The sequence below is a fragment of the Trichogramma pretiosum genome, unplaced genomic scaffold (genome assembly GCF_000599845.2).
Source record: "Trichogramma pretiosum strain Unisexual culture from Peru unplaced genomic scaffold, Tpre_2.0 scaffold23, whole genome shotgun sequence".
In the NCBI taxonomy this organism is placed as follows: Eukaryota; Metazoa; Arthropoda; class Insecta; order Hymenoptera; family Trichogrammatidae; genus Trichogramma; species Trichogramma pretiosum.
In genome coordinates, this window is record NW_019641629.1 from 1,972,283 (window position 1) to 1,998,528 (window position 26,246).

The following is a 26,246-nucleotide window of genomic DNA, read 5'->3' on the forward strand; positions in this document are numbered from 1 at the left end:
CCCCCCCCTGCATATTATGAACAGGGGTTCAGAGTCTGGTCGACGAGAAAGAGAGAAAAATTCATTTTGAGCGCGTTGCGCTTGTTATATTGGTAATTTCTTGTTTTTTTCTCCTCGTCTCTCTTTCGCTCTCCTTGACGAGCTTCGGAGCGCATACAAGACAGCTGATTCTCTCTCTCTCTCTCTCTCTCTCTCTGTCTCGAACGACGACATGGGTGGCTCGAAGGCGTCAAGTGAGCTTTATGAATTTTTAATATACAACGCATTATACGCCGGCGTGTACACATCACGATTTATTTTCTCTCTCTTTTTCCTCGAGGATTAATACGATAAGCGATTAAGCGAAAGTGTAAACGGTATATAGGAAATCTCACCTGGCTCGTGTACCGAGGCTGCCTCGCCTCTTGTCCTCCACGCAGTAGTCCGGGCTCTTGCTCGTGTACAGCAGATTGTTGTGATGATAGAGGGGCGGCAGTCGGCCGCTCGAGCTCGGCCTCACCTCGAGCGCCGTGGCGTAGCGTCGCAGCAGTCGGGCCCCCGCGGCCGCCGGGCTCGCCGAGCCGAGGCCGCGCCAGCAGGTGCGTACGCTGCAGGAGCCCGAGACGCCGTGGCACTTGCACTCGAGCGAGAGCGACTGCTCGACGGCGCGCCGGCCCGCCCGATTGTTGTGCATGTTGACGGCGTGTATGAACTTGGCCTGGGCGCCGGCGCCGGGCCCCGGACCCGCCGCCTGGAGGAAGCGCTTGGCCATGCGCGAGGCCGAGCGCACGTCGTCGCCGCAGCCGCCCCACTTGAAGGCGCTGCGCGTCGAGCTCGTCGGGCCGAGGGCCACCGCCGCTCCGGGACCACCGGTAACACCACCGGCGGCAGCAGCGGCGTTGTTATTGGTATTGGCGACGACGCCACCGGCGGCCGGGCCGAAGGGCATCGTCGTCTGGACGAGGGCGGCGGTCACGGCGGGTGGCTCGCGACGCGGCGGCGTGGCGCACGAGCACGAGGCCAGACTGCCCAGGGCGCAGCCGCGCGCCAGACGCCAGACCGCCGCGGCGGCCGACATCGCGTAGACGAACGCCTGCTCCTTCGTGCCTGCAATCACGCGAGAACGATCATGAAGGAATTTGTTACTGCTCGCGGACGAGTTCGTTGAATCGGGAGAGAGTTTGTAATTTCAACATTTGGATAGGATGTTTAAATATTTCATTGATGGTTGACTTGTACCATTATTTTTACTTTGCTACTTGCAGATTTACAGGAATAAAGGTACTCGCCATCTAGTGGTAAAAGCTCAAAATTGTGTTATCGTATTCGATGTGGTTGTAATAAAGTGGTCTAAATTTTTTGAAATAATCAAATGGTCATTTTTTGATCATTAGAGCATTATTTGCGTTTAGAATATCTATCAGGGATACTGTAAAATTGATACCGGTATTAAACTTTTAGTACTGGTATTGAGAGTTGCTATCTTTAAAGCGCGACATGTCAAAGTAAAATTTTTTAGATCTTTCAGTCCGAATGCAAATTTATTAGATTTTTTCACTTAAAAATTAAGACAAAATTTTTATAATTAATATGAGTAAATTCAAGATCAGTATCCTAAGAAATTAATAAGCTAATCAGGATATTTTGAAACTTTAATAATTAGATGAAATTATGAAAAGTTACGTGTGATTAGAATTTTCACGACTTTTTCGTGATACTAATACTTTTGATTTCACACGCATTCATGAGAAATAAAATTAATCTCAAAATTCGTCAACAATTCGATCGTCCTTACGAAGACAATCTCACATAGTAGTGCGGTTAAAAAAATCCCTCTTAACATTTTTTGGATAAGAAAATCTCTCCGAAAGATTCTTCGAAGAGAAATTTTCTTGAACGCATTTTCAAAAGAAAGATTTTCTTCTCCGCATTTTCGAAAGAGAGATTTTTTTATGTCTTAGAGATAGTCTTCGTAGGAACGATCGAATTATCTATAACTCCCGCCTCAATTTAACACAGCAAATAATTTCTTTCAAAATTCACGATACTACCCTCAACGAGAATCTCGTTCAATCCCACAAAACAAACGAATAAATATTATTGATAAATAAAATAATGTACATCGTACAACGACGCACACGCATGCACTTACCGGTCAGCAGCTCGGGGGTGAAATCGGGCGCGCGCTCGATGCTGCTGCAGTTCCAGAGCTGATGCCTGAAGGCGTACTGGCAGACCGAGGAGGCGTCGCGGGCCGCCTGCACCAGGTTGCGCATGATCTCGGGACTGGCGCGGCAGGCGCGCACCTGCTTGCGCTCGAGCAGGCCCGAGGTGCGGGCGCCCGAGCACGCCTCGCTCGTCCACTCGAAGCCGTCGCTGGCTCGGCCCAGTGCTCTGTTTTCATCATCGATGATATATGCAAACACAAAAAAGAGAGAGAGAGGGTGAGTGCGAAGGGGGAGGAAAGACGATTTAATTATGATAAATGCACGAGGGGGCTGCTTTCGAGGATATTATATGAATCATTAATTCGCGACTCCTTTTCTCTTAACGTGCGCGTGGAAACGTCATAACGGCATCGTCTTCCGAAACTTCTGTCGCGCGCGCCCGTAAGATCCCGTTTTGATTTACGATCCATCCCTCGAACTTTCGAGCTCTTTTACTGCAAGGCCTGCGCGAAATACGTCAAACTTGGTCCCCATCATCGTCGTCGTACTTATATACACAAGCTCGATTCGTTGCGCCGAAAAACTTTTCTTCCGTAAATGCGTGTATATAATATGGAAGCTACTCGCAAATAAAATGTGCGCAGCGCGATTCCATTCCTGTCAGTCTCGCGGAGTCAACGGATATAATTCAAGCGTGACGCCTTTTTCTTCTCTCTCTCTTTTTTTTTTTGTTTTGTCTCGCTTATACGTACCGCCGCACGCAGCCGTGACGACGACGTCGCAGAGATTTTTCCGTTAAGTGCCCGCAGTGATATTGTCTGTCGGATATACTTTCCGACGTGTTTATACGTAACGACGACGATCTCCACGCGGCGGCAACGCTGCTCATCTCTCTTGACACTTTTGTCGTCCTTGTGTCATCGTCGTTTGTTGAAATGTTGCCTCGCGCGCATATATACACAGCGTATACATATCTCCGATATATACGCGACGGTATATACGCATCGTCGTTCCGCATCATACTCAAACTCTGCCTCGCTCGTATACGTATACGGCATATATGTGAAATTGTTCATTTGCAAAATGGACACAACGACGAAGGAAAAAAGAAAATAAAAAAGGATCGAGGACGAAATTCCTCTCTCTCCGCGCGCAAAACCGCAAACTTTTTACGCTTTCTTCTCTCTCTCTCTCTCTAGATGGCACGTATCGAGTTACGTATTATTACAAGGGCATTGTATATAATATGCAACGTCCGCGCTATGTATCTGCGAGGGCGTTAGCCGTGAAATCTGCTCTCTCTCTCTCTCTCGCTTACGCGCGCAGCTGCTAATACGCGCGCGCAGGGCAAGAGTTTATCCTGTCAGAATCCTGAGTGATTTATTTTCGCCCGCGCGCCAGATATTATTATATTCATTTACCGATCCTTTTATACAGGGGGTTGCTCTTGCTCTACCTAAAATTGCCCGAGATATACACGATGTGATTTTGACGATGAATAATTCACTCGAAAAATATTTTTACACGCGTGCGCATTATCGAGCCGTACTGCGGGGGATAAATATTTATTCGAATAACTCAAAAAATCGTATCATTAGCTCGTCGAAGATCCGAACGCGGCTGGTATTAGAAATGAATCATTTTTTTTTAATGCTGCATCATCGCTTCATGTGTATAATACGTCGTGTATTTATACCGCAGACGAGCGCGTGGCATATAAGGAGTATTTTTACAAGACATTTTTGAGTGAGGCGCGAGAAACGATTTCCATACGCTACTGCGCTTCGTGCCGATCGTATAACGTTGGCAGTCGTGAGCTTTTGTGCTTCTATACGTATGCGTATTAAGCATCGCACGCGTGTGCGTATGTGTGTGAGTTGCGGTCTCGAGGTGATTTACCTTTACGAGCTCTCGGCGCGATCGCGGCGTATGGGCTTATAAACGTACTTTTCTCACGAACGGAGGGCCCTACGCCGATTTATATGTACACACTATATATACGTGCACGTGCATCGATGCTGCTGCTGATGATGATGATGATGATGATGCCCTTTCTCCATTATAATGAACTGCGTGCAATTGCGTTTAAAGGCCCTGCGCCGAAGTTTACCGCACTGCCGCTGCCGCCGCGTTAACGATCGTGTGCTTTTGCTTTTAATTTGAATTTATACGCGTAGAGACACACGTGAGGCAGCGGGGGATCATATACTCTGCATCAATTATTTTTTTTTTTTTTTATCGTTTTTCGCGTCTCGATCGCTCGCACGATTCGCGTGGCCCGCGAGTCGAAATTTTCCAAAAACGTATCATTTTTTCGAGATCATTGAAACGAATTCACGAGTATGATTTAATGCATTGCACGACTTAACGGGCACAACATGCGAGGTCTTGCGGATTAAGACTTCGTACGAGGCTGTCAGTTTGATTAATCGAAAGTTATTACGGATATTTGCTCGTCGATTAATGATTTAAATTCCATGGTTTTTTTCGAGAGGGGGCCGAGATAACGATAATATAATTGATTAACCATTTCACCATAGCAGAGAGCATCTTACATTTTTATGATTTTGTTTTAAATTCCGATACTCGAATGTCATTAAATTTTTTTAATTAGCTCATTCTTGCGTGCTTATAGCGATGGCAGAAGATATTGATAAAAAAAACATCTCGTTGACAAGAGGTATATACGGTTAAATTACGGATGTACCTATCCAGCGTAATGATAAAAGTTGTCGTCAGATTATCGAGAAGAAATGAAACATTCATGGAGGATCGAGGTCGAGATGTATAGGAAAAATTCCTAAATTGGGTAAATAAATTTTAATTTTTGCGAATTATATGCCAAGAATTAATCGATATTAAAGATAAAACAAGTAAAATTTCGAAGACTTACTGATTCGAGGCACATATTTTGTTACATTTGCAGAATTGTTATATCCACGATTTTCTTATAAAAGATTGCCAGTAGCGAAACCGAACTGCTTAGATTAATTTTATCGAGATTTCTTTCATCGTATGAGAAAGCAAAGACGATTTCAAGCTATCTTTGCTTACACCAAAAAAGCAGAGCACTTATCATATTGAATATTCTCGGTCCGAAGCGTTTGCAAAAAATAATTTATAATAAAATGTTCGTTCGAGTCGAGTCTTGTGCTTGCCGCCACCGCCACGCAGTAAACGATCGTAAATTTCTCTCAACGCATATTATAGTGACAAAGCTCGGACGAGCGCCTTGCATAACGTCACATTGTCTTGCGCGGAAGCAGCAAAGATGATCGTTAAAAAAATTTTAATAGATGCAAAAATGTAAGCTATTCATTAGACATGAGATATACGGTGTCATTTATTTTAGTTTTGCTTTCTTAATATTTAAGTAACTTCGAAATTTCACAACACGATTTGTAAATATTCTATTAAATTGAATTCAAAGCTGTGCTCGTCCTGTTGTTTACGTTGCGCGTGGTATGCATGACCTCCGCGTGTTTATCAGCAGCGCGGTATTCAGGAGGGCTGCATTGAACTGGTCGAGCCTAAGCCGGTGCTCTCTGCAGACGCAGTTTTTCAAACTGTGACGAGCAGTCTTTGCAATTTTCTCCGTCTTACAGTTAGTGTGATGTGTAAAATCGACACTGTGAGGTTGATTTTGAGCGAAGCTTGTTCTTTTTTTGGTGAAAGATGGAATTGAGTGATGCGCTTAATTGTGGTGTCAGGTAATTTTTGTTTTATGAGAATGAAATTATGAAAATAATTCAACAAAATGCTTGATCTGATTCGGGGTTATTTCAGAGTGAAAGATGAACATAGTGATATGTCGCTGATCGAGGATAATTCGGACGTAACTGATGAGAAACCAGATCTCAAAAACTTCCAACTCTTGCCATTACTTAAACAAAAATCAGTAAGTGTTGATAATTATAAGTCTCTCATATTGTAGTTGTTTTTCAATGAGATGTCTTACACTTATCTTTACTTTTTCAACAGACCCACACGCTTCGAAATTGTGACAAAAATTATGAAAGCGATCTTGATGACAAAATGAAAATAGTTTTTGAATGTCAAGATGTGAAGCCCAACATTAATTTATCAAAAGTTAAAAAATCTGACAATGATTTTCAAAATCACTTGCGGAATGTCAAAGATATCGATGGTAATACAACTCAAGACAACTTTAAAATAAAACCCGTGGGTGAAGTTAAACAAGAATTTGTTAATAATGTGGAGGAAGAATCAAATTTGAAGTTCGACCGTAAATTTGTTGAACAGAATAAAAAGAGAAGAATTACAAAAAAACCCAAGAAAGATCATAACCTCAAAAAACACACCAATCCGGCTCATCGCGATACCTTGCCTACTTGTGGTATATGCGGAAAGAAGAGCACAACAAAGGGTAATCTCAAAAAACACATCGACTCGATGCACAGTGGTATCAAACATGAGTGTGATGTATGTGGCAAGACATTTTCATTAAAAAATAATCTTAAAGTCCACATTGATGCAGTGCATAATGGTATCAAGTATCCATGTGCTATTTGTGGGAAACATTTTTCAACAAAGAATTATCTAAAAAGACACATAAATTCGGTGCACAATAAAATAATTCATGCATGCGATACATGCGGAAAGAAATACTCACGCAAGGGTGATCTCAAGAAACACACCGACGTGGCGCACAATGGTGTCACTTTTGCATGTGATATTTGCAGAAAAAAATATGCATATTATTCCAGTCTTAAATACCACATTGATACGGTACATAATAAAATTATTCATGAATGTGATATTTGCGGAAAGAAGTACTCAAAGAAGAGGGATCTCAAGATACACATCGTTACGGTGCATAATGATGTTAGACATGCATGTGATATTTGCGGAAAAAAATACTCCCAGAAGAGGTGTCTCAAGAGACACATCGATGTGGCGCACAATGGTGTCACACATACTTGTGATATATGCAAAAAGAAATTCTCCACCAGAGGTAATCTAAAAATTCACATCGATTCGGTGCACAACGGTGTCACACATATTTGTGATATATGCAAAAAGAAATTCTCCACTCGCGGTAATCTAAAAATTCACATCGATTCGGTGCACAAGGGTGTCAGACATGCATGCGATATTTGTGGCACGACATTTTCACAAAAGAGTAAACTCAAAAACCACATTGAATCAGTCCATAATAATGTCAAACATGCATGCGACATATGTGAATTGAAATTCACCTTTAAGCGTAATCTCAAAGTTCACATCGATGCAGATCACAATGGTATCAGCCATGCATGCAATGTGTGCAAAAAAACGTTTAAACATAAGAATAATCTGACTAGGCACGTTCAATCAGCGCATAATCGTGTCAGACATTCACGTGATATTTGCGGAAAAAAATATACAATAAAGTGTAAACATAAAGCCCCCGTTAATTCAGTGCATCACTCACTCATTTCAACTTGATGAACAAATCAAATTTAATGTACATGTTCAGAACACTAATTTAAAATTTTCGATCAATTACAATAGTATCATAAATTTCTCCAATGTTATTTTATTATTATGTAAAAACAATGTTTCAGTTTTGAAAAAATCAATTAATTTTTTGAGAAAAATGTAGTACTTTATTAATTATAAAGCTCATAAAATGTTGAATTTCTGTAGATGTAGTGCGGTTTTTAGTCTATTCTGCTACCCAACAATTCAAAACCATTTTTCCTAATACATTTTTCTCGGCGTAGTTCAACATTCATAAAAATGATACCATACGAATGAAATTTTTTGGAACTCTAGTGTTTTTTTTTTTTTTTTTAATGTACTCTATATCTCAAAGCCAAAAAAAGAGTCAGAGTAAAGTTTCTGGGGTCTCAATGAAAAATTATCAAAGCCCATTACTGAATGAAAAAAATTTCAATCGCGATTTTAGCTTTAAATTTTAAGAATCTTTCGGGCAATCGTTCATCTACTATTTGGAAGTCCGTATCAATGTTACCCTCAATACAAGTGCATACGATCGTTCGACGTGCGTTGCGTATTATTACGTCTTGCATAGACGCAGGGATCAGCGATACAATCCAGGGACAGTAAAAAAAAAAACTAATAAAGAACAGAGGCAGCAAGAGCGAAAAGGAGAAGAAAAAGAAGAAGAAGAGCCCTATATACGTACGAAGGGATGAGCTCAAGATAATAAAGCTGCGGCCTGGCACGAAAGTATTTGATACGCTTGACATTTCCTCCTTTGTTATATAATACATCGCAATTCGCAAGTCAAGCACAGAAAGCGAGAGTGCAGAGAGCCCCGGACGAGCTAAAATTTTTTTTTCTTCCGAGGCCCTTATATGTATACGATCGTAATGGTCAGCTGAGGAGAATCGATCTTTTCACGCCTTACGTAATAATATTATATACGATACGAAGATCGCCCTCTGCGATAAAGTACATCTCTGCGTTCTATATACCGCACCGAAGCTTATAACGCTTTGTGCAATAAATGTGTATCAACGCGTATATATATTCCGATTGCATCCCGTTACTCGCGGCGCTTACATTATACGGTATCTCGAGCAGATAGTAAACGACTTATAGGCTGAGAGACGGCGGGGGAGGATAAATTTTCAACGACGTTTAAGCGTTAAACTTCTTACAGCCTACCCGTAAGACGCGAAGATTGAATAAATTAGAAGGTCCCCCCGGATCATCATCAACAAAGAGCGACGACGACGACGACGACGACGACGACGTTTATATACGCGTGAGTAGGAATGAGGAAATAGTTAGGGTAAACGCGCTCGTTAGATAATAAACGAGGTTTATCCCGCGCTCGCGCTTAATATCATGCGTGTACGCGTGAAAATTGCAGCCGCGGCTACACCAACGAGCGAGCTTTAATTCTCGATCTTCGCCGCTTTAATTTCCGAATTCTTGATCAATTTTCCTCGTCGTGGACCCAGGAGGACAAAAAACAGAGACATATACCCACGTACACGAACGGGAAGAAAAGAGAGAGAGAGAAAAAATGAGTAAATAAGCGCGTATATATATAGCTCGTGCGCTTTATAACAAAAGCTTTTCTTTTTTTTTTTTTTTACCACGTTTACGTAGAAAAGCATCTGCGCGCATTATACCGTGATGCGAGAGAAGAAAAAAGGGGTTGTACGCGCGTAGGACAAAAAGCTTAAACGCTTATAATGCACATTCGTATATAAGCACGCGAGCCAACGAGAGCGGCTTCGGCCAATAATTAGCGCTGTTATATCCGCGTTTTGCCGCCCGAGCTATAAACGAGTTTTTGAGCATTTGCAGCTTATACGCCGCGGCTGCCGCTGCTGCTGCACTCGTGTATACTTGCCACGATGATTATTATTATTATTATTATATGCACAAGAATGGAGGATGAATGAGAAGGATTATAACAATATAACGAGAGAGAAAGCGAAGAGCGAATATATTTATGTATTTCGCTCTTTTCGACGTACAGTAATATCCTAATAATGTTTTCTTCGTCTTTTTCAAAAAACGGAAATTCGAGGATAACGATCGAAAGTTAGCCGATGCGTGTCGAGTACTTAACTGTTGGTATTGGACCTATTTTTTTCTCCGCAAAAAAAAAACACATCCACGCGCGTATTCATCCTTTTCACCCATCGTCGGTCTGCTGCGCCTCCACACAAGCTTTTAGTTATAGGTACCTATATACTACGTATATTTCCTGTCTCATTGTCCGCGCGCGGCTTCTGTACAAACTGCGGCACTTTAATACAGCGGTAGTACCCCTTCGGTGCTGCTGCTTTTTTTTCTCTTCTTCTTCTTCGCGTTTTTATGAATGGTATTTATGCATACGTAATAACGTCCCGCAGCATCGCCTATACGGGCTACTTTTGCGTTTTACAGCAGCAGCGAGCGAGCGAGCGAGCGCGTGCAACGTATCCATTGTTCGTCTTTTTCAATACGTACGCACATATAAAAAACGAGCTGCTAATTTTCATATAATGCGTTTTATTATGCGTCCGTGTATACACATGGGCCGACGTGGCTAACGGTATTGCGGTACACCGCGTAGATGATACCGGCTTATGATGGAAATCCGAACGAGCCAGAATTTTTATAGCATAGCGAGTTCGTTTAGTTTTTTAGAGCTATATAAAGAATGCATTTTGAGTTGAACGAGCTCGCGAATAGATGCATCGTAACGTATGTGTGTATATCATTAAAAAAGCATCGACCTCTTGCCAAACTCATCCATTTCTCTTTCCGTCTCCTCGTTTTTTTCCTCGTTTGTTTAACATCGACGCAGGTTGGCGCGCGCGGCGGCAATTAATCATCGCGCGGATCTCCCGAAAGGTATATCGATACGCGAGCGCGAAATAGATACAATACGGTACGGCGCGGGTAGAAAGTTGATTTATACGCATTCCGTAAACCATGCAGAATTTCCGTTTCAACCCCCCCTCATCTCGCGTATCTCCTTCAACTCGCATACGTAATATCCGCACGATGAAGATGTTTATATTATACACGAGAGGCACTATAACTACTGCAGAGAGACGGATCGCATAACGTATATAAATGAATCGAGGCGAGTTTTAAAAATTTATAATTGAAACGTCGATGCCGATGCTCAACCTTTGAGTGCTGCGTACCACAGGCATTGCGATGTAACACGCAAGAGGTGGATCTCTCTCTGTGTTCGTGCGAGATGCTGCTTCATTATACCGCCTATACGTATATTATATACATCCGACAGAATTTCGTTCCTTTTTTTTTCCTTCGGTTTATCGGTATATATTTACGTGTGTACTCGAGGCACAGGCTTACGTGTGTACTTATAAAGCGCACACAGCCTATGCTACCGTGACGCGCGCGTAAGCTCGCGGCCGCGCCGAGCGTAATTGAAGACGTATGTACGCAAGTCGAGTACTACTATAGCTGCGCGCTTGCCGAAAAAAAGGACAATTATAATTGGCACGATGACTCGCGTCGTCGTATATACAGTAGGTATGTATTTCAATGCCGTATATATATACGCGTACTTACAGCCACTTGATGCACGTGCCCTCCTCGACGAGCATCAGCAGCAGCAGAAGCAGCGTAACAAGGACAATGAGAGCACTCGAGGGATTTCGCGGCATGGCGCAGACTGAGACTGCCGATGACGATCCTCGCATCTCGTTCCTGATCCGTGTGCGTTTTTTTTTTCTTTTTCTCGCGTGCACCGCTGTGTGTACGTGATCGCGTTCGCTCTCTCTGCGTGTGTATTACCAGCGGCCCTCGATCACATTTCACGCATCGAGAGATCGCGGGGCGTGTGGCTCTTTGCTCTTGTTCGAAAAGTCGAATGTCTGCTACGATATAATTTATATCGTTGCTCTTTTTTGTTCTTTGAGCGGCCGCACTATACGTGAGAGCTTTTCGATCCTTTGAAAAAAAAAACTGTGAAAATCACGTCGTGGATTACGAACGACGATGGTAACAGCAGCTCAGCCGGTGCCGCGGCAAATTCGGTCGCGCGACGCTGCCACGGCGGCGATCTCCTCGTGGATCTCCTCCAGCTCCATTGTCTCTCGATCCAACTGGATTAGCTTTTCTTTGATTTTTTTACACACACACCCGCACGCACACTCACGCACCCACTACTAATAATGCACACACGCACACAAGACGATAAAATTAAAAACTTCACTCGGATGCCCTTTCGACGTAGGTATAATCGGTATCGGCGCACGCACAGCCCAGTGATAAAGGCTCGTTATTAAAAATTATCGTCGCACTGCACACACTTCGCGTGATTCTAGTTGAAAAAAAAACTCGCCAACCAATATAGTACTACTTGACTCTCCGAGCGTTCGGGACCAAATGTTGCTCGCGCGCTCGCGTGGTTCTCTCTATATGGCAGTGCGCTTACAGGTGTCCGAGAGAACTGCACAGCTCGCGGCGAGATATATAGAGAAAGAAAGAGAGAGAGAGAGAGAGAGAAGCGAAACGCCCCCGGTTCGCGCAGCAGCACATATAAAGAGAAGGGAGAGAGAGAGAGAGAGAGAGATCCCTCTGCAAGCGCAGCAGCGGCAAGAAAGGGCGGACCCGAATATTACGCCGGCGTACACAGGCCTGCAGCGACGGTATATATGCAGAGAAAGAGAGCATATATATATCGCGGCCTGACAGAGAGCATAATATGTTTGACATGTTTTCGAGACGTGGGTATAGAAGAGAGAGAGAGAAGGGTGCACAAGCCTAGCATTTATTATAATTACAGGATATTTTTCTCTGATTTTAGCTGAAAAAAGAAAGGATGAATCCCCCGTTCAAATCTTTCTTTCTTTCTTTCTCTATATCTCTCAGATAGTTGCGGCCTTACAGTTTACACGAGACTGCAAACTTGAGCGCGCGCGCCTATAATCTTGCAATTTATTTTTCAATTTATTGGAGGGCATATACACAATACACATATAGGATCGTTAACGAGTTTGAACAAATACACACGTACACCGTGGCGTCGAAATTCAGAAAATTACTCCGAAGAATTTATTTCTCATAAAGCTGGTGTGGCACTCCGATACTGCATATCGATTTATCGCCTATTTTTTTTTGCTTCTTCCTCTTATATTTATTGTAAAAATTTCGGACGGTTGAAAAAAAAAAAAAAAATACCCGATGCAACCCCCTGCATGATAAATCGTCTTCTGTGTTTTTTTTTTTATCTCTCTGTTATCGGATATAATACGGGGAATTTTCGGCCCGAAAAAACGATCGACATTAGCCGAGCGCACCCCCGCGTGCGGGGGTGGCAGCGGCAACGACGACGATGTAAGCGCGCGCGGCGCATCGGTATTTAATCGAAAACTTTGCCCGCTCGCTGCCGAGCTTACAACGACGGCAGAGAGAGAGAGAGAGAGAGGATGGAGCAGCAGCATCATATTTTCGGATGGGGGGTAAGTCGCTTTTAATAGTCGAGTATCCCAGAATTTCGCATGCTATATAGCGTTTCGGAGCAGCAACAGCTGGCGTTATTTGTCTATATATTCGTCTACGTCGAGAGCATCGCTCTTTGCGCGCGCGGGCTCCTCTCATCATCATCCTGGCAGCAGCAGCAGCAGCAGCAGCAGCAGCACCGACAGCAGCAAGAGAGAGAGAGAGAGAGAGAGAGAGAGAGAGCTGCTAATATAATGGCAGGAAATTAGCCTTCTCTCTCTCTATCTCTCTTTCCCTGCGTATTATAATAGGTATTATGTATAGTCAAGGAGGGGAAGAGAGAGAGAGAGAAAAGTTAAGAGTGGAGGATTAATGATCCGCACGTCTATATACGTATTAAAGTATACAGCATCTCTCTCTCTCTCTCTCCGGCAATCTGTGTAATAACCTTGATTTCGATATATATATGCTGTATGTGTGTGTGTACGCGCGCGCGAGCAAAGGGTCTTTTTAGCCTATTGTTTCCCCCGCGCGCGATTTTTGCCTGAAAATTGCCGCGCGCTCGGCTCTCTCTCTCTCTCTCTCTCTCCGCACAACCCGCAGCCAGCCCGGGTTATACGAGCATTTTGTACGTATAGCTCGAGCAAAACTTTCTAATCCCTTTTTGCGCGCGAACAAAGGAGGCTCGTTTACGTACGCATATATCATACACGAAAATGTATATGCGATGTACGTAAAATCACGAGCTTATGCCGAAAAAGTGCCAAGTTTTACACACAACTTCATCCCGGCGTACGTATCGCGTTCGTGTCCATAAATCTGCTATCACGGTGTACTGCAAACTTATATATATGCACGATCGCTCGGCAGCTTTTCTAATTAACGATACTCGCGGCGGTGGTGTCGACGCTGGCTCGCGAGGCCCCGGTATAATTAACTCGCGATTTTTCAACTTTTTTTTCTGTTCATTACCCTCCTCCCCCGTTTACTTGGGCACGCGCGCCCGTGTACGTATTAATTGTCGGCATTAATTTACCTCCCTCCTCTCTTTCTCTCTTTTTTGCATTTCAGCAACGCGTCGACGCCGCGCGTTAACGTTTATTTATCGAGATTCATTAGTAATGTACCTCGAGGTGGATATATAATACGAAACGCAGCTCTCTCTCTCTCTCTCTCGTCTCGTCCGCGCCACGCTGTTATACTATACGTGCGATAATCGATGGGTAGTTTGCGTGTCGTGTATATACTCGTGCACATAATTATCGTGCATTAGTAGTAGTAGTAGTAGAAGTAAGTAGTAGTAGTGAAAAATTCGGGAAATGCATATGTGCAACCAGTGGCGAGTTAATGCAGCTCGCCAATCACGTCATAGCGGAGGGGGCGGCAAATTTTGGAATGAATATTAAAATTTATTATTATATATGAGTACCAAAATCTATTTAACCTCTGGATTTTTTGCCCTCTAACGGTAAATCGATGTTTCTTGTATCTAACTCGATGATGCCTGTCAGGAGTTTTTTTAGAAGTACTTAGTTTCAAAAGGCTAAAGAATTTCCAAAAGTAATCGTCATTGTGCCAGAATTTTAAATTGTTAACTTAATTGATAAATTGGTAACTTAATTGTAAACAACTTATGATCATTTACGATTTTCATATCTTCCCTTGACCTAATGATTATATTTGAAGTAAACACAAATTAGTTTGAACGTTGTCTTTCCCAATGAAACAAGCTTTAATACAAAAAGATAAATTTTACTTATTCAAATTAGACAACAAAATGGAGAAAAGTGATGCGAAATCCGAGAAACTCGTTCCTAAAGATAATTTAAGTGAACACAACATTGTTGTTTCAGACGAAAAAAGACACGTTTGTGATATTTGCCGAGAGGCATTTACTCTAGAATCGAGTATGATAATACACCGAGACACAACTCACAATAATAAAGAAAATTATGCATGTGACAAGTGCGAAATGAAATTTGAGTTTCGAAGTCATGTGAGTAGACATCAAATATCAGCACACAAAGTCCACAAAGATTTGGCATCCGACCAGTGTGAGAAGAAATTTATGAAAAAATCGAGTTTGATTAATCACCAAAAATTAGTACACAAAGATCGAAAAGATTTCTCATGTAACAAGTGCGAGAGGAAATTTGAAAATAAATCAACTTTACTCAAGCACAAAAAAATATTCCACGAAGTTTTCAAAGATTATTTGTGTGAAAAGTGCGCCAAAAGATTTGGAAATAAGCAGAGTTTGCTCGCGCACATAAAGACAGCCCATGAGCTTTGCAAAGATTACGACTTGAAAGTCTTCAAAAATTACGCATGCGACAAGTGCCAGAAGAAATTTGGACAAAAAATGAAATTGATTAGGCATCAAAGAACAGTCCACGAAGGTCGAAAAGATTACCTATGCAACAAGTGCGAGAAGAAATTTGGACAAAAATCGACATTACTTTTGCACCATAAGACAGTACACGAAAATCGTAAAGATTACACATGCGTCAACTGCAAAAAGTCATTTGGACATAAAAGTACATTAATTTCGCACCAAAATACAGTCCACGATGGTCGTAAGGACTACGCATGCGACAAGTGCGAGAAGAAATTTGCAAGACAACGCGATTTGATCGGGCATCAAAGAATAGTACATAAAGGTCAGAAAGATTTCGCGTGTGACAAGTGCGAAAAAAAATTTGGACAAAAAGTCCATTTAAATTGGCATGAAAAGGCAGTCCACGAAAAACTAAAAGATTATGCATGCGACGAGTGCCGGCAGAAATTTGGACGAAAATCGACTTTACTTTTGCACAAAAAGATAATACATGCAGGTCACAAAGAGTACGCTTGTGGAAAATGCGAGAAAAAATTTGGTCAAAAATCGAATTTATACCAACACCAAAGGACAATACACGAAGGTCGCAAAGATTACACATGTGAAAAGTGCGAAAAAAAATTTGCATTGAAATCAACATTATTGATGCACCAAAAGGTAGTCCATGAAGGTCGGAAAGACTACGCATGCGACAAATGCGAGAAAAAATTTGGACGTACATCAGATTTGTTGAGACATCAAAGGACAGTACACGAAGGTCAGAAAGATTATACATGTGACAAATGCGAGAAAAAATTTGGACGTACATCAGATTTGTTGAGGCATCAAAGGACAGTACACGAAGGTCAGAAAGATTATACATGTGACAAGTGCGAGAAGAAATTTGGAATTCAAAGCAATTTGATAAAACACCTTAAAACAGTCCACGAAAGTCGCAAAAATTATGTATGCGACAATTGCGAAAAGAAATTTGGACTAAAATCGACTTTACTTGTTCACCAAAAGATAGTACACGAAGGTCGGAAAGACTACGCATGCGACAAGTGCAAAAAAAAATTTGGACAAAAGGCACATTTGATTCGGCACCAAAGGACAGTATACGAAGGTCGTAAATATTACTTATGCAAGTAATGCAATATGAAATTTGTACTGAAATCGTATTTGCTTTTACACCAAAAGACAATCCATGAAGGTCGGAAAAATTACGAATGAGACAGTTGCGAGAAAAAATTTGAACATGAACTATCTCTTTTCTTATGTCACAATTGTAAGAAGAGATGATGGTCGACAATTTTAAATATTAGATTAGATAAATTTATTAGATACTTATACATATGTTTTTCCACTACTTCAATAAAAATTGTGCCGAAATGATTGTGCCTTAACCGAACCTCGGACGCTTAACTATATCATTACACCTTTGTAAACTGTTGTTGTAGTGATTTATTTTGAACCAATTTTCCAGTACAATTAATTCATTCAACTAGCTCATTTTTAGATGCCTAGTCCCTAGCTCCAATGCAACAATCAGAAGTTTTCTCCACGTCTTGTTCGAAACCATAAATGGGACGAGATAACTACTGTATTTGTGATAAATTATGCGTCATAATGTCGTGATTCTGTATTGATCAAACTGTCAATCAAATCATCAAGTCACATCAAAATTGATGTACTAGTGAAATATTTTAATAAATTTACCGACGGACACTGATTATTTCTCCTAAGACAGACGGTAATAGAAATAAGTTTTTACCGAAAAAAAATTGATTCAAACCAAAAAATGTTTTCTTCATTTCTTCAAATATCAGTAAAAGCTCTCACATTGTTTTATCCTTTCCTTGGTACTTTTATCAATCCAAAATATTATATCAATGCTCCTCGAACGGTGTGAGTGGCAAACGAAAGTTTGTTTAGGTGTTTTAACAAGAGTACGTTTATTCATTGGCTTTGCGACGACGATAAGAGATGAGCCGGATACTGGCAGTGACCGGCGCGATAGTCGCGCATCGACACCTCGCTGGAGATCCAGGGCTGCCACGTGCCGTTCAGGATCCTCGAGTCGTACGAGCACGGGTCCGACGGCGTGTTCGTCTGCGGCATCAGATGCTCGCGTTGCTGGTCGAGGTAAGCCTCCAGTTCTCGGACGATCTGTGCGGGTAAGAACAAAATACATCGAATGAAGCTTTCCATTTTCGTACTCCGCAATCAAAAACGATAACTTACTCTCGGCCGTTGCTTCGAGATGTCACGCGTCTCGCAGGGATCGCGCTCGAGATCGAACAGACAGACGCCCGAGCAGTCGAGTCGTTGTTGCGACGAGCCTCTGCACCTGCCACGGGCGTTCCTGCTGCTCTTGGCGCGCAGCCTCGCGATCTTGCTCGCCGACGGCCCTCGGACGTTGTCGTCGAGCAGTCCCCTGATGGCCCGGCCCGCCATGGACTCGAGCACCTCGTCGATCCGATAGGCCGGGTACGCGGGATCGTTGCCCGTGGCACCGACGAAGTCGCCTGTCGGGTCGTTACGAGCACCTTTGAGCAGTTTGTGCTTGCCAACGATGGCGGCCTCGGTCTTGGCCACCTCGTCGATGTTGAGCAGAGCTCGGCTCCTCCTGGATCTGGCGCCACGGCTGATCATCGGCCACTGATCGACGCCGTCCAGCTGGCTCGTCGGCAGGTCCTCCATGCGGCCGCCCGCCGCGGCGTACAGGCTCGGCAGCCAGTCGACCTCGTGCACGAGCTCGTCGCTGACGCGCGAGCGACTCTCGATCAGAGGCGAGTAGACGCAGGCCAGCCCGCGTACTCCGCCCTCCCACAGCGTGCCCTTGATCTGTAATAGCAATCGACGTTATATTATTTTTCGCTCGTATAAGCGATCCCTTGGAATTTCATGGACTGTGTAAAGTATACGTGCCCCGCGGAAGGGATGATTCGAGCCGGAATTGGCGTAGAGGCCGAAGGTGGGCGCCCCGTTGTCGCTGGCGAACACGATGATGCTGTTACCGAGCATGCCAGCCTCGGAGAGAGCCTTCACGACTCTGCCCACGGACTCGTCCATGGCTCTAATCATTCCGGCGTACTTGCGACGTTCCGCGTTCTCGATGTGACCGAACTCGGCTTCGACCTGCGCCCGGTCGCGCACCTCCAGCGGGTCGTCCTTGATGCTCGCGTGACCCGCCAGATGGGCGATCTCCAGGAACAGCGGTCGATCCACGGGCTCGTTCAGCGCGTGGGCTTTGATCGTCTCCTCGGCTTTCTCGGTGATCATGTCCGTGAAGTAGCCGCGCGGATAGGCGGCGCGCAGCTCGCTCTCGTCGTCGTCGTGCATGTCGTATCTCGTCACGTTCTGGAAATAAAAAAAAAACGAACGTAAGCACCAAACGAGTTTATAACGATACTCGAAATTCTTTCGGGACGTTAAGAAAAACACAATTATAATACGATTTTCAGCAGATCCGGCTCGCTGTACGTGTAATCGAAGTAATTGATGAATCCGTTGTAATAACCGTAGAACGAGTCGAAGCCTCGCCTCGCCGGGGTCAGGTCCTCCTGATAGTAGCCCAGATGCCACTTGCCCAGCAGCCGCGTCCTGTAGCCGAGTTCCCGAAAGTACTCCGGCATCAGCTTGGTGGCATTGTCGAGCGGCACCGCTCGCAGCTCGCCGGCGCTCATGGGGAAGCCCTGCATGCCCGAGCGGCTGGCGTAGCGGCCGGTCATCAGAGCGGTGCGCGACGGCGTGCAGATCGGATGTACGTAGTGGCGATCCAGGATGACGCCGTGATAGGCCAGCGCGTCGATGTTCGGCGTCGGGATCTCGTCCGAGCCGTGGAAGCTCACGTCGTTCCAGCCCTGATACATAAGTTGAAGTTTCGAGAGATTTTTTTCCGTTCACGCTGTTATTGTATTATTATCGTTTTACTCACGACATCGTCGGCTAGTATAAAGATGATGTGAGGCCGATGTTTCGAGGGAGCTGCTGGACTTTCCCGCGTCTGATCCCTCGACGAGGATATACCCAGGAACAGGGAGTAGATCAGAAACTTGAAGAAGTTCCACCAGACCATGATATGGTTTCTTTTTCTCTCAAAAAGATTACGTATACAAAAAAAAAGTCAGTACCTCGACTCGAAGTTTCGAATTAAAAAAAAAGAAGAAAAAACAGAGTCAATGTATCGTACGTAATATTATATTGCTCGTTAAATAAACGCGGTGTGCGCGCGCGCTTGCCACTCGAAACTCGAACGAGGACTGACAGCCGATTTGTGTATAATAGTAATCGACGCTTGCCTTGGCGTTCTCTCGGCTCTCTGCATAAAACTCGTTTTTATATATATCGTACGTACCGTGTGTATACGAGTTTAGAGGCGCACATTGTAAAACGTGCAAAAAAAAAAAAAAAACGAGAAGGAGGAAGAAGAAGTGTCTCTTATCAATTCATATACGCGAAACTTATATAGACATTATGTATTCGTTGAAAACTTTTGCCACTTTTTTTTTGTAGCATTAGTTACACATTGATATACACGCGCGAAGTGCGTTGATTTCTTCGATCGTATAAGACTTTTTTCAGCCGCGATAAGGTTTTGGAGCTTTGATGACACTCTGACTGCGCTTTAACGCGTCATTGATTATATCACGGCTCGTTCGAGCAATTATTTTAATGTTTTACGGCCTGTAACGATAATGAGCTTTAAAAAATGTATACATTTTTCGTGCAAATGAGACTCTCTTTATTCACGAACTCCTATACGTCAAATCACAACCAAGGCATCCACGTGCCGTTGAAGTACTTGGGATCGGCGTTGGGATCCAGCGGCACGTTCGTCTGCGGCACCAGGACTCTTCGATAGCCGTCGATGAATCGTTTCAAAGCTTCGACTTTCTGTAAAAAAAAAAAATTCAATTTAAAATTTTCTCCCTCCGCGCCAACACCTATACATAATACTACCTCGGGCATCTGGCCGGATAAATCACGCGTCTCGCAGGGATCGTTGGCGAGATCGAAGAGGCACGAGTCCTGGCAATTAGCGACGTCGATTATCCCCGTCGTCGGCGTTGGCGGGCGACACGCGACTCTCGCTCTGGCTCGCAACTCCCGGGCTCGGCTCGCCCGAGTTCTCGCGAATCCGTCAATTTGATTGATCGCGCGGGCCGCCTGGGAGCCCAGCAGCGCCTCGTCCAGGCTGTACGTCGGATAAGATTGATCGTCGCCGCTGTCGCCGAAAAATCTTCCCGTCGATTCGACGGCTCCTGTATTATTAAGTGCGTCATATTTTCAACTTGGTATACAGGGGGTTCGAGGGTCAAAAAAAGGCAAAATATAAAATTCAGTACGTCTCAGTAGCTTGTAGTTGTCGATTATCGCCGCCTCGGCGCCCGACTTCTCATCGATGTTCAGTAACACGGAGTTGCGTCGACGTCGAGCAGCAGCAGTTCCTGTATTATTTCTGCCGACGATCCAGCTCCACTGATCGAGGCCGTCGATGTTAATTAAATCCGCTGATGGATCACCGCCGGCAGCTGCGTAGAGAGTCGGCAGCCAGTCGACCACGTGCATCATCCGATCGTCGTCGTCGTCGCGCCTCATGGCTCGCGGCACGATCAGGGGTGAAAAGATGCAGGCTGCCGTGCGCACCCCACCCTCCCACAGTGTGTTTTTGACCTGCGCGTGCACACACGAGATTGACGAGTGCGTCAGTGGCAGTGGCACGAGCAGTTATACCCCCCACGACAGGCGGAGATGTATATATTTATTAAAAAAAATCAATATGTGAAATTCACATGAGAAATTCGCTCTATTTCAATTCCGAAATAAATCAGTTTACCCCTCGGAACGGATAATTCGAGCCGGAGTTCGGGTAGATGTTGACGGTGGGCGCCCCGTTGTCCGACAGAAAGACGATCACGCTGTTGTCCAGCATGCCGGACTCGCCGAGAGCTCGCACGACCTCGCCCACGGACTCGTCCATGGCCCGGATCATTCCTATATTGTATACATGCGTATAAAAAAGGAACGATACAGTTTTGTCCGTAAACAAACAACAATACCAGCGTATCTGCGACGTTTGATGTCCTTGATGTGGCCGAAGGTGGCGTTGACCTCGGCCATGTCGCGCACCTCGAGGCTCTCCTCGGCCTCGCTCGCGTGCCCGGCCAGATGGGCGATCTCCAGGAAGAGGGGCCGCCGATCGCCGCCGTCCCTGCCGTAGCGGCGAATCTCCCTCACGGCCCTGTCCGTGATGACGTCGGTGAAGTAGCCGGTGACTCGGCCGGCGGCCGCGATCACCTCGGGCCCGTCCTCGTGCACGTCCCGACCTTTGACCTAATACGTAATATTCGCATTTACGTTGATTCGTAAGCTTCGCTTCGACGCGAGCTTCGTAATAAATATTATAATTTGTACCGTGACGTTGCCAATTCTTTCGGATAGATCGTGATCGTAGTAGCCGATGTAGCCGTTGTAGTAGCCGAAGAAGGTGTCGAAGCCGCGCCGGGCCGGCGTGAGATCCTCGCTCGAGTAGCCGAGATGCCACTTGCCCACCAGGCCGGTTCTGTAGCCGAGACGTCGGAAGTGTTCCGGCATCAGGGTCGTGTCTCGAGGCACGGAACGCGCCTCGCCCGCCGAGAGCGGCCAGCCTTGCATGCCTGAGAGAGCGCATGGTACATAAACAGACGCGTGTATCATAACTTAATTGTGAATTGATGACTGATGGAATGTGATGGAGATTTAATGATCAAATAAATATAGACAGCTGGTTTTTTTATATAAACTAATGGTTTAATTTTTATAAAAAATTCAATTTTTGTACATTTAGTTTACAAATATGCGTCTTCTTCCTTAAAACATTTCAATAAATCTACTTAAAATATTTACAAAACACGATCCTATTATTTTTACTTTGTAAAAATAACGGCTTCATTTTCCATTCAACCAGGTAGGATCCATCTTAGCTAAAGAATAGGCAACCTCGAACTTGTCGACGAGTTTCTGGCGCAGATTAATTTTAGCGCTATTGTAAATACTTGCTATTCTCTTTGGCTCTTTACCATGCTTCATTTCAAATTGGAGGTATTTCAACCAAATATCGGTTCTGTATTTACCAAACCAAACCGTCATCTTTTGAAACACACTGCGAGTATTTTCCACAGATACGGAAGGTTGTGACAGTTCGACCTCGATCATCGCTTGAAACAATTCTATGGACGGAACACTGTTCAATAGCAGCGATTGAAACTTTGTACGAGTGTGCTCGATACCTGGAAAAGGTTATCATTGAATATTTTTCTAATGAACAAAGAAATGAAAGGGAATTTAAATAATTACCTTCAGTTTCTGCAAGCCATTTGATATAAGTGGGCTGGATATAAGAACTAATATTGGGATTCGCAAGTCCCTTTTCAAAGAATTTGAGCAATTGTAATGGATGTGTAGATTGGATATGTTTGAATCTTGAGTCCCACAGTGAAATTGCTTGTTTTTTTAACGATGACGAAGCCTAAAAAATAAATAGTTTGTCATTAATATTTCCTTTAAAGTTTACCAAAAATTCAAAACAAACATAAAATACCTTATCGAAGATGTTTTCTAATTCTTCATCATTAATTGTTTGTGCAAATTCAAGATATTCTTTCCAAAGACTTTCACTTTCTGGATATATTTCTGTGGCTTTTTTGAAAATAACCTTAAGTTTTTGGCGAGTCTTATCATCTTCATTGTTGTTTGAAATCATTATTTTTTTTATCTGAAAGAAAATACCAATAAATGTTTATTCTTTTTGTAATTAATTTAAGTTGTATGAATTCTAATAATTACCCATAACAAATAGTATTTCTCATCTAGTAGACCTGTATTCTCTTCTAGCAGACCTGCTTCATTTAATGCATTTGATAGTAATTTGCTTTTGAAATTTGGTAATCCATCAGTATCATTAATTTCTATTAAACAACTGATAAACAGGGACCACATTTCTTTTTTGGGTACTTTCTTTACACCTTCTTGATAAACCTTGCAACAATCTTCAATACGTTCTTTTTCAGTCTTATTTACATTCTCATCAGACTCATCATCGCTGAATGTCGGTAACCCTTTTAATTGTCTTCGAGCCATTAAATCCCACATAGCAGGCTCATGCTGGAATTTTTCTATCAAGTCTCTGCATAGTAATACAATGAATTAATAAATGTAATAAAAAAATTATTGCAATTAAACTTTCAATTTTTCCTACCTTCTTATTACTTTTTGTAATTCTTCACAATCTTCGTAATCTTCTGACTCATGAGCTTCTAACATGTTTAGTAAATCAATACAAAATTGAACATCACAGACTTTATCAAGAGCTTCTTTGTATATAGCCATCAGTTTGTGTGGATTCCTATTTTCCTCATCTAGTTCAATTCTGAAGAAAAATATAAAAAAATTGAAATATTAGCTCAAAATTACTAGAGTTATTATTACACTTACCTTATAAGAAACTTGTACAACTCAGCTGATTTAGGGTGTCGCTTAATTCCTTGAAACAGGAATTGTCTAGCTGCATTTGGATTTTTTTGGTCTTCGTATTCACATTTAGCTGATAAATACCAGCACTCTGGTACATTTGGGTGCTTCTCAAGCATTTTTTTTAGGATCCAGGGAACGTTTTTATTATTGAATTTTTTTAGAAATTGCAAGTAATTAAGCCATAATTGTGTATCAGCTGCGAATCGTTTAGTAGCTAAATCGTACAACAAGCAAATCTTCTTAGCTACTTTAAATTCAACTCCACGCTTCTGTCCATTGCTTTTCTGTTGAAATTAAAATTTTTACAATTAATTGTTATACAATTTCATTGAAATATTTAGTAAAGCCACAATAAAAAATTACCTTTCTGCGTATAATTGCCAACTTCAATACACTTTTAAAAAAAGTTATGTAATTCAAATAATCAACTAGTTTTTTTTCATTTTTTTGGAGACGATACTCATGTTCCTTACAATCTTTCATGAGTTTGCTGCATTAAAAGAAATAAAACAATTTAAAATTTGAGGTCATAAATATTGTTTGACAAAAAATTCAACTACATATATTGCAATATAGTTCAAATTGATTTGGGACAAAGTTAAACAATATATAAACACTAATAATCACGAATAAACTTTTAAAAAACATTACAATGCAACAGCAGTTCATTGAACTATTTTAACCCTACTTACGTTGTTTCAATCTTTGAGAATAAACAGTTAGCTCTCATTTCTTCAAAGATGGAGCTCATCTTTTCCATATTCTGCTCTACAAATTCCGCCATGGTTGTGTTTTTGTTAACTTGGCACTATGTCAAATAATTAAAACAATGATTTGAATCAGATAATATTCGATTCAGTCTGATGTACACATGTGCTCACAGTAACAAGTAACAACCTCGTTGTTGCTGTGCAGCCGTCTGCTTCGCTACGATCAGTTGAGTTGCAGATGGCGTTACACTCAGCACCCGCGCGCGCTTCAAATTCCCGCGAAGATTAAAAGACAATGAATCATTAAAAAGGAAATGCATATTGCATCTTCACGGTATTTTTTATTAATTGCATTTATTTCGTAGAAAATATTTCAGAAATAATACAGAAACTAGTCACATATTATAAGGATTTTATCGAAATCGTCAAGATTATCACTTCTATAGTTCACATTATTTTATACATGTTTGTTACTATCGGAGTCGTTAAAATTATTACTTTACACCTGTTTGTTAAACTTTTTTCCTTCTGATTAGCGCAGAGTTGAAAAAGTAAAGTACACGAGAAATAGTTTTATATTTGACGTGATCATTTTCATTCGCTTTACAAAATTGAACTCAAAATAAAAAGAAAATTCAAAAAAGAAAGTTGTTTTCATGGGCCCAATTCTCGTGAATTACATTTCGATCATACGAATATATAAGGTGAATTAAAAAAATTTCAAATAATTTTAGATGTTATAAATAATAAATACGTCTACTTGCCTGTAGCATGAGAGGTAGGGAGAGTAAAATAAATTCAGACGAGTAAACACTGTTTTAGGCTTTGAATATTTATGAAAAAATGGTTTTACAACAAAAAAAAAGAGATATTATTTACCTGCTCTTATGGGATAGCGACCGGTCATTAGTGCTGTTCTCGATGGCGTACAAATAGGCAGAGCATAATGCCTGTTCAAAATAATTCCATTATAAGCCAGCGCGTCGATGTTCGGCGTGGGTATTTGATCGGATCCGTGAAAGCTCAAGTCGTTCCAACCCTTTCAAACGCACAATATAGAACAAATTGAAGAAACAAAGTAAATAAACAAAAAAAAATTACGTGACGATGTTTTTCAAAAGTTCGTTCTCAACTCACTACATCGTCGGCCACTATCAATATTATGTGCGGTCTCTCGCTGTTGATAATAGTACACAGTCCCAAGATTATTGCAATTTTCCGAAACATATTTCAATCGATCGAATTTCACTTATTGCAGATTCGCGTCACCAGTGTAAGAACTTCATTCCTATTCGCGAACAATGTCCCGTTTAATTTTTGTGTGTAAACACTAATAATAAAACAATATTACTACTTGCACTCGTCGACTCTTCGAAGTCAAAGCACATATTTGATAAGAAATTATCCGTATGTAACAAAACTGCGTCGATTGCGGTTACAGCTCGGCAACTGCTCCGCGAAGCACGAGACACTCGAGATTTACTTTGCCATGTATACACTCGTGTGTATTGAATATAAAATCTCATGCAATCGAGCGTCGATGAGAGATTACGTAAAAAAACGAGAAATCGAAAGTCCACGCAGTGCACAGTCCAAAGCCTCGATAAATCGCGTTACAAGTTTACGCGTACAGTTTGTATTTTAAATAAATAAATCGACACT

At 42.5% G+C, this 26,246-nt stretch overlaps 5 protein-coding genes across 5 annotated transcripts in view; 1 reads left to right on the forward strand and 4 right to left on the reverse strand.

Annotated features, from left to right (window-relative positions):
* The window catches only part of LOC106649350 (protein Wnt-11b-2-like), an 11,858-nt gene extending 598 nt beyond the window's left edge, over positions 1 to 11,260 (reverse strand). Inside the window, exons 1-4 of the mRNA XM_014366713.2 lie at positions 11,166 to 11,260; positions 2,132 to 2,373; positions 907 to 1,086; positions 375 to 837 (exon numbers count right to left, since the gene is read on the reverse strand). Of these exons, the coding sequence (XP_014222199.1) occupies positions 375 to 837; positions 907 to 1,086; positions 2,132 to 2,373; positions 11,166 to 11,260 (980 nt within the window). The remainder of the gene's footprint in view (positions 1 to 374; positions 838 to 906; positions 1,087 to 2,131; positions 2,374 to 11,165) is intronic.
* Positions 5,712 to 7,608, forward strand: LOC106649397 (zinc finger protein 160-like). The gene is made up of 3 exons (XM_014366774.2): positions 5,712 to 5,857; positions 5,934 to 6,045; positions 6,129 to 7,608. The coding sequence occupies exons 1-3, from the start codon at positions 5,823 to 5,825 to the stop codon at positions 7,593 to 7,595; spliced, it is 1,614 nt and encodes a 537-aa protein (XP_014222260.1). The 5' UTR covers positions 5,712 to 5,822; the 3' UTR covers positions 7,596 to 7,608.
* A 5,144-nt stretch (positions 11,261 to 16,404) lies between the features above and the next one.
* On the reverse strand, positions 16,405 to 19,604 carry LOC106649349 (arylsulfatase B-like). The gene is made up of 5 exons (XM_014366712.2): positions 19,298 to 19,604; positions 18,816 to 19,223; positions 18,289 to 18,720; positions 17,602 to 18,204; positions 16,405 to 17,526 (listed from the first exon to the last, which is right to left on the reverse strand). The coding sequence occupies exons 1-5, from the start codon at positions 19,436 to 19,438 to the stop codon at positions 17,317 to 17,319; spliced, it is 1,794 nt and encodes a 597-aa protein (XP_014222198.1). The 5' UTR covers positions 19,439 to 19,604; the 3' UTR covers positions 16,405 to 17,316.
* A 510-nt stretch (positions 19,605 to 20,114) lies between these two features.
* LOC106649348 (arylsulfatase B-like) lies at positions 20,115 to 25,831 on the reverse strand. The gene is made up of 8 exons (XM_014366710.2): positions 25,722 to 25,831; positions 25,464 to 25,623; positions 21,778 to 22,019; positions 21,423 to 21,696; positions 21,200 to 21,357; positions 20,709 to 21,036; positions 20,323 to 20,624; positions 20,115 to 20,256 (listed from the first exon to the last, which is right to left on the reverse strand). Exons 1-8 carry the CDS (start codon positions 25,809 to 25,811, stop codon positions 20,131 to 20,133), a joined length of 1,680 nt encoding a protein of 559 aa, XP_014222196.1. The 5' UTR covers positions 25,812 to 25,831; the 3' UTR covers positions 20,115 to 20,130.
* Positions 22,198 to 24,755, reverse strand: LOC106649387 (U3 small nucleolar RNA-associated protein 6 homolog). Its single transcript, XM_014366762.2, has 8 exons — positions 24,567 to 24,755; positions 24,238 to 24,364; positions 23,836 to 24,158; positions 23,600 to 23,770; positions 23,188 to 23,527; positions 22,943 to 23,116; positions 22,699 to 22,870; positions 22,198 to 22,631 (listed from the first exon to the last, which is right to left on the reverse strand). The coding sequence occupies exons 1-8, from the start codon at positions 24,656 to 24,658 to the stop codon at positions 22,291 to 22,293; spliced, it is 1,740 nt and encodes a 579-aa protein (XP_014222248.1). The 5' UTR covers positions 24,659 to 24,755; the 3' UTR covers positions 22,198 to 22,290.
* Positions 25,832 to 26,246: the final 415 nt, after the last annotated feature.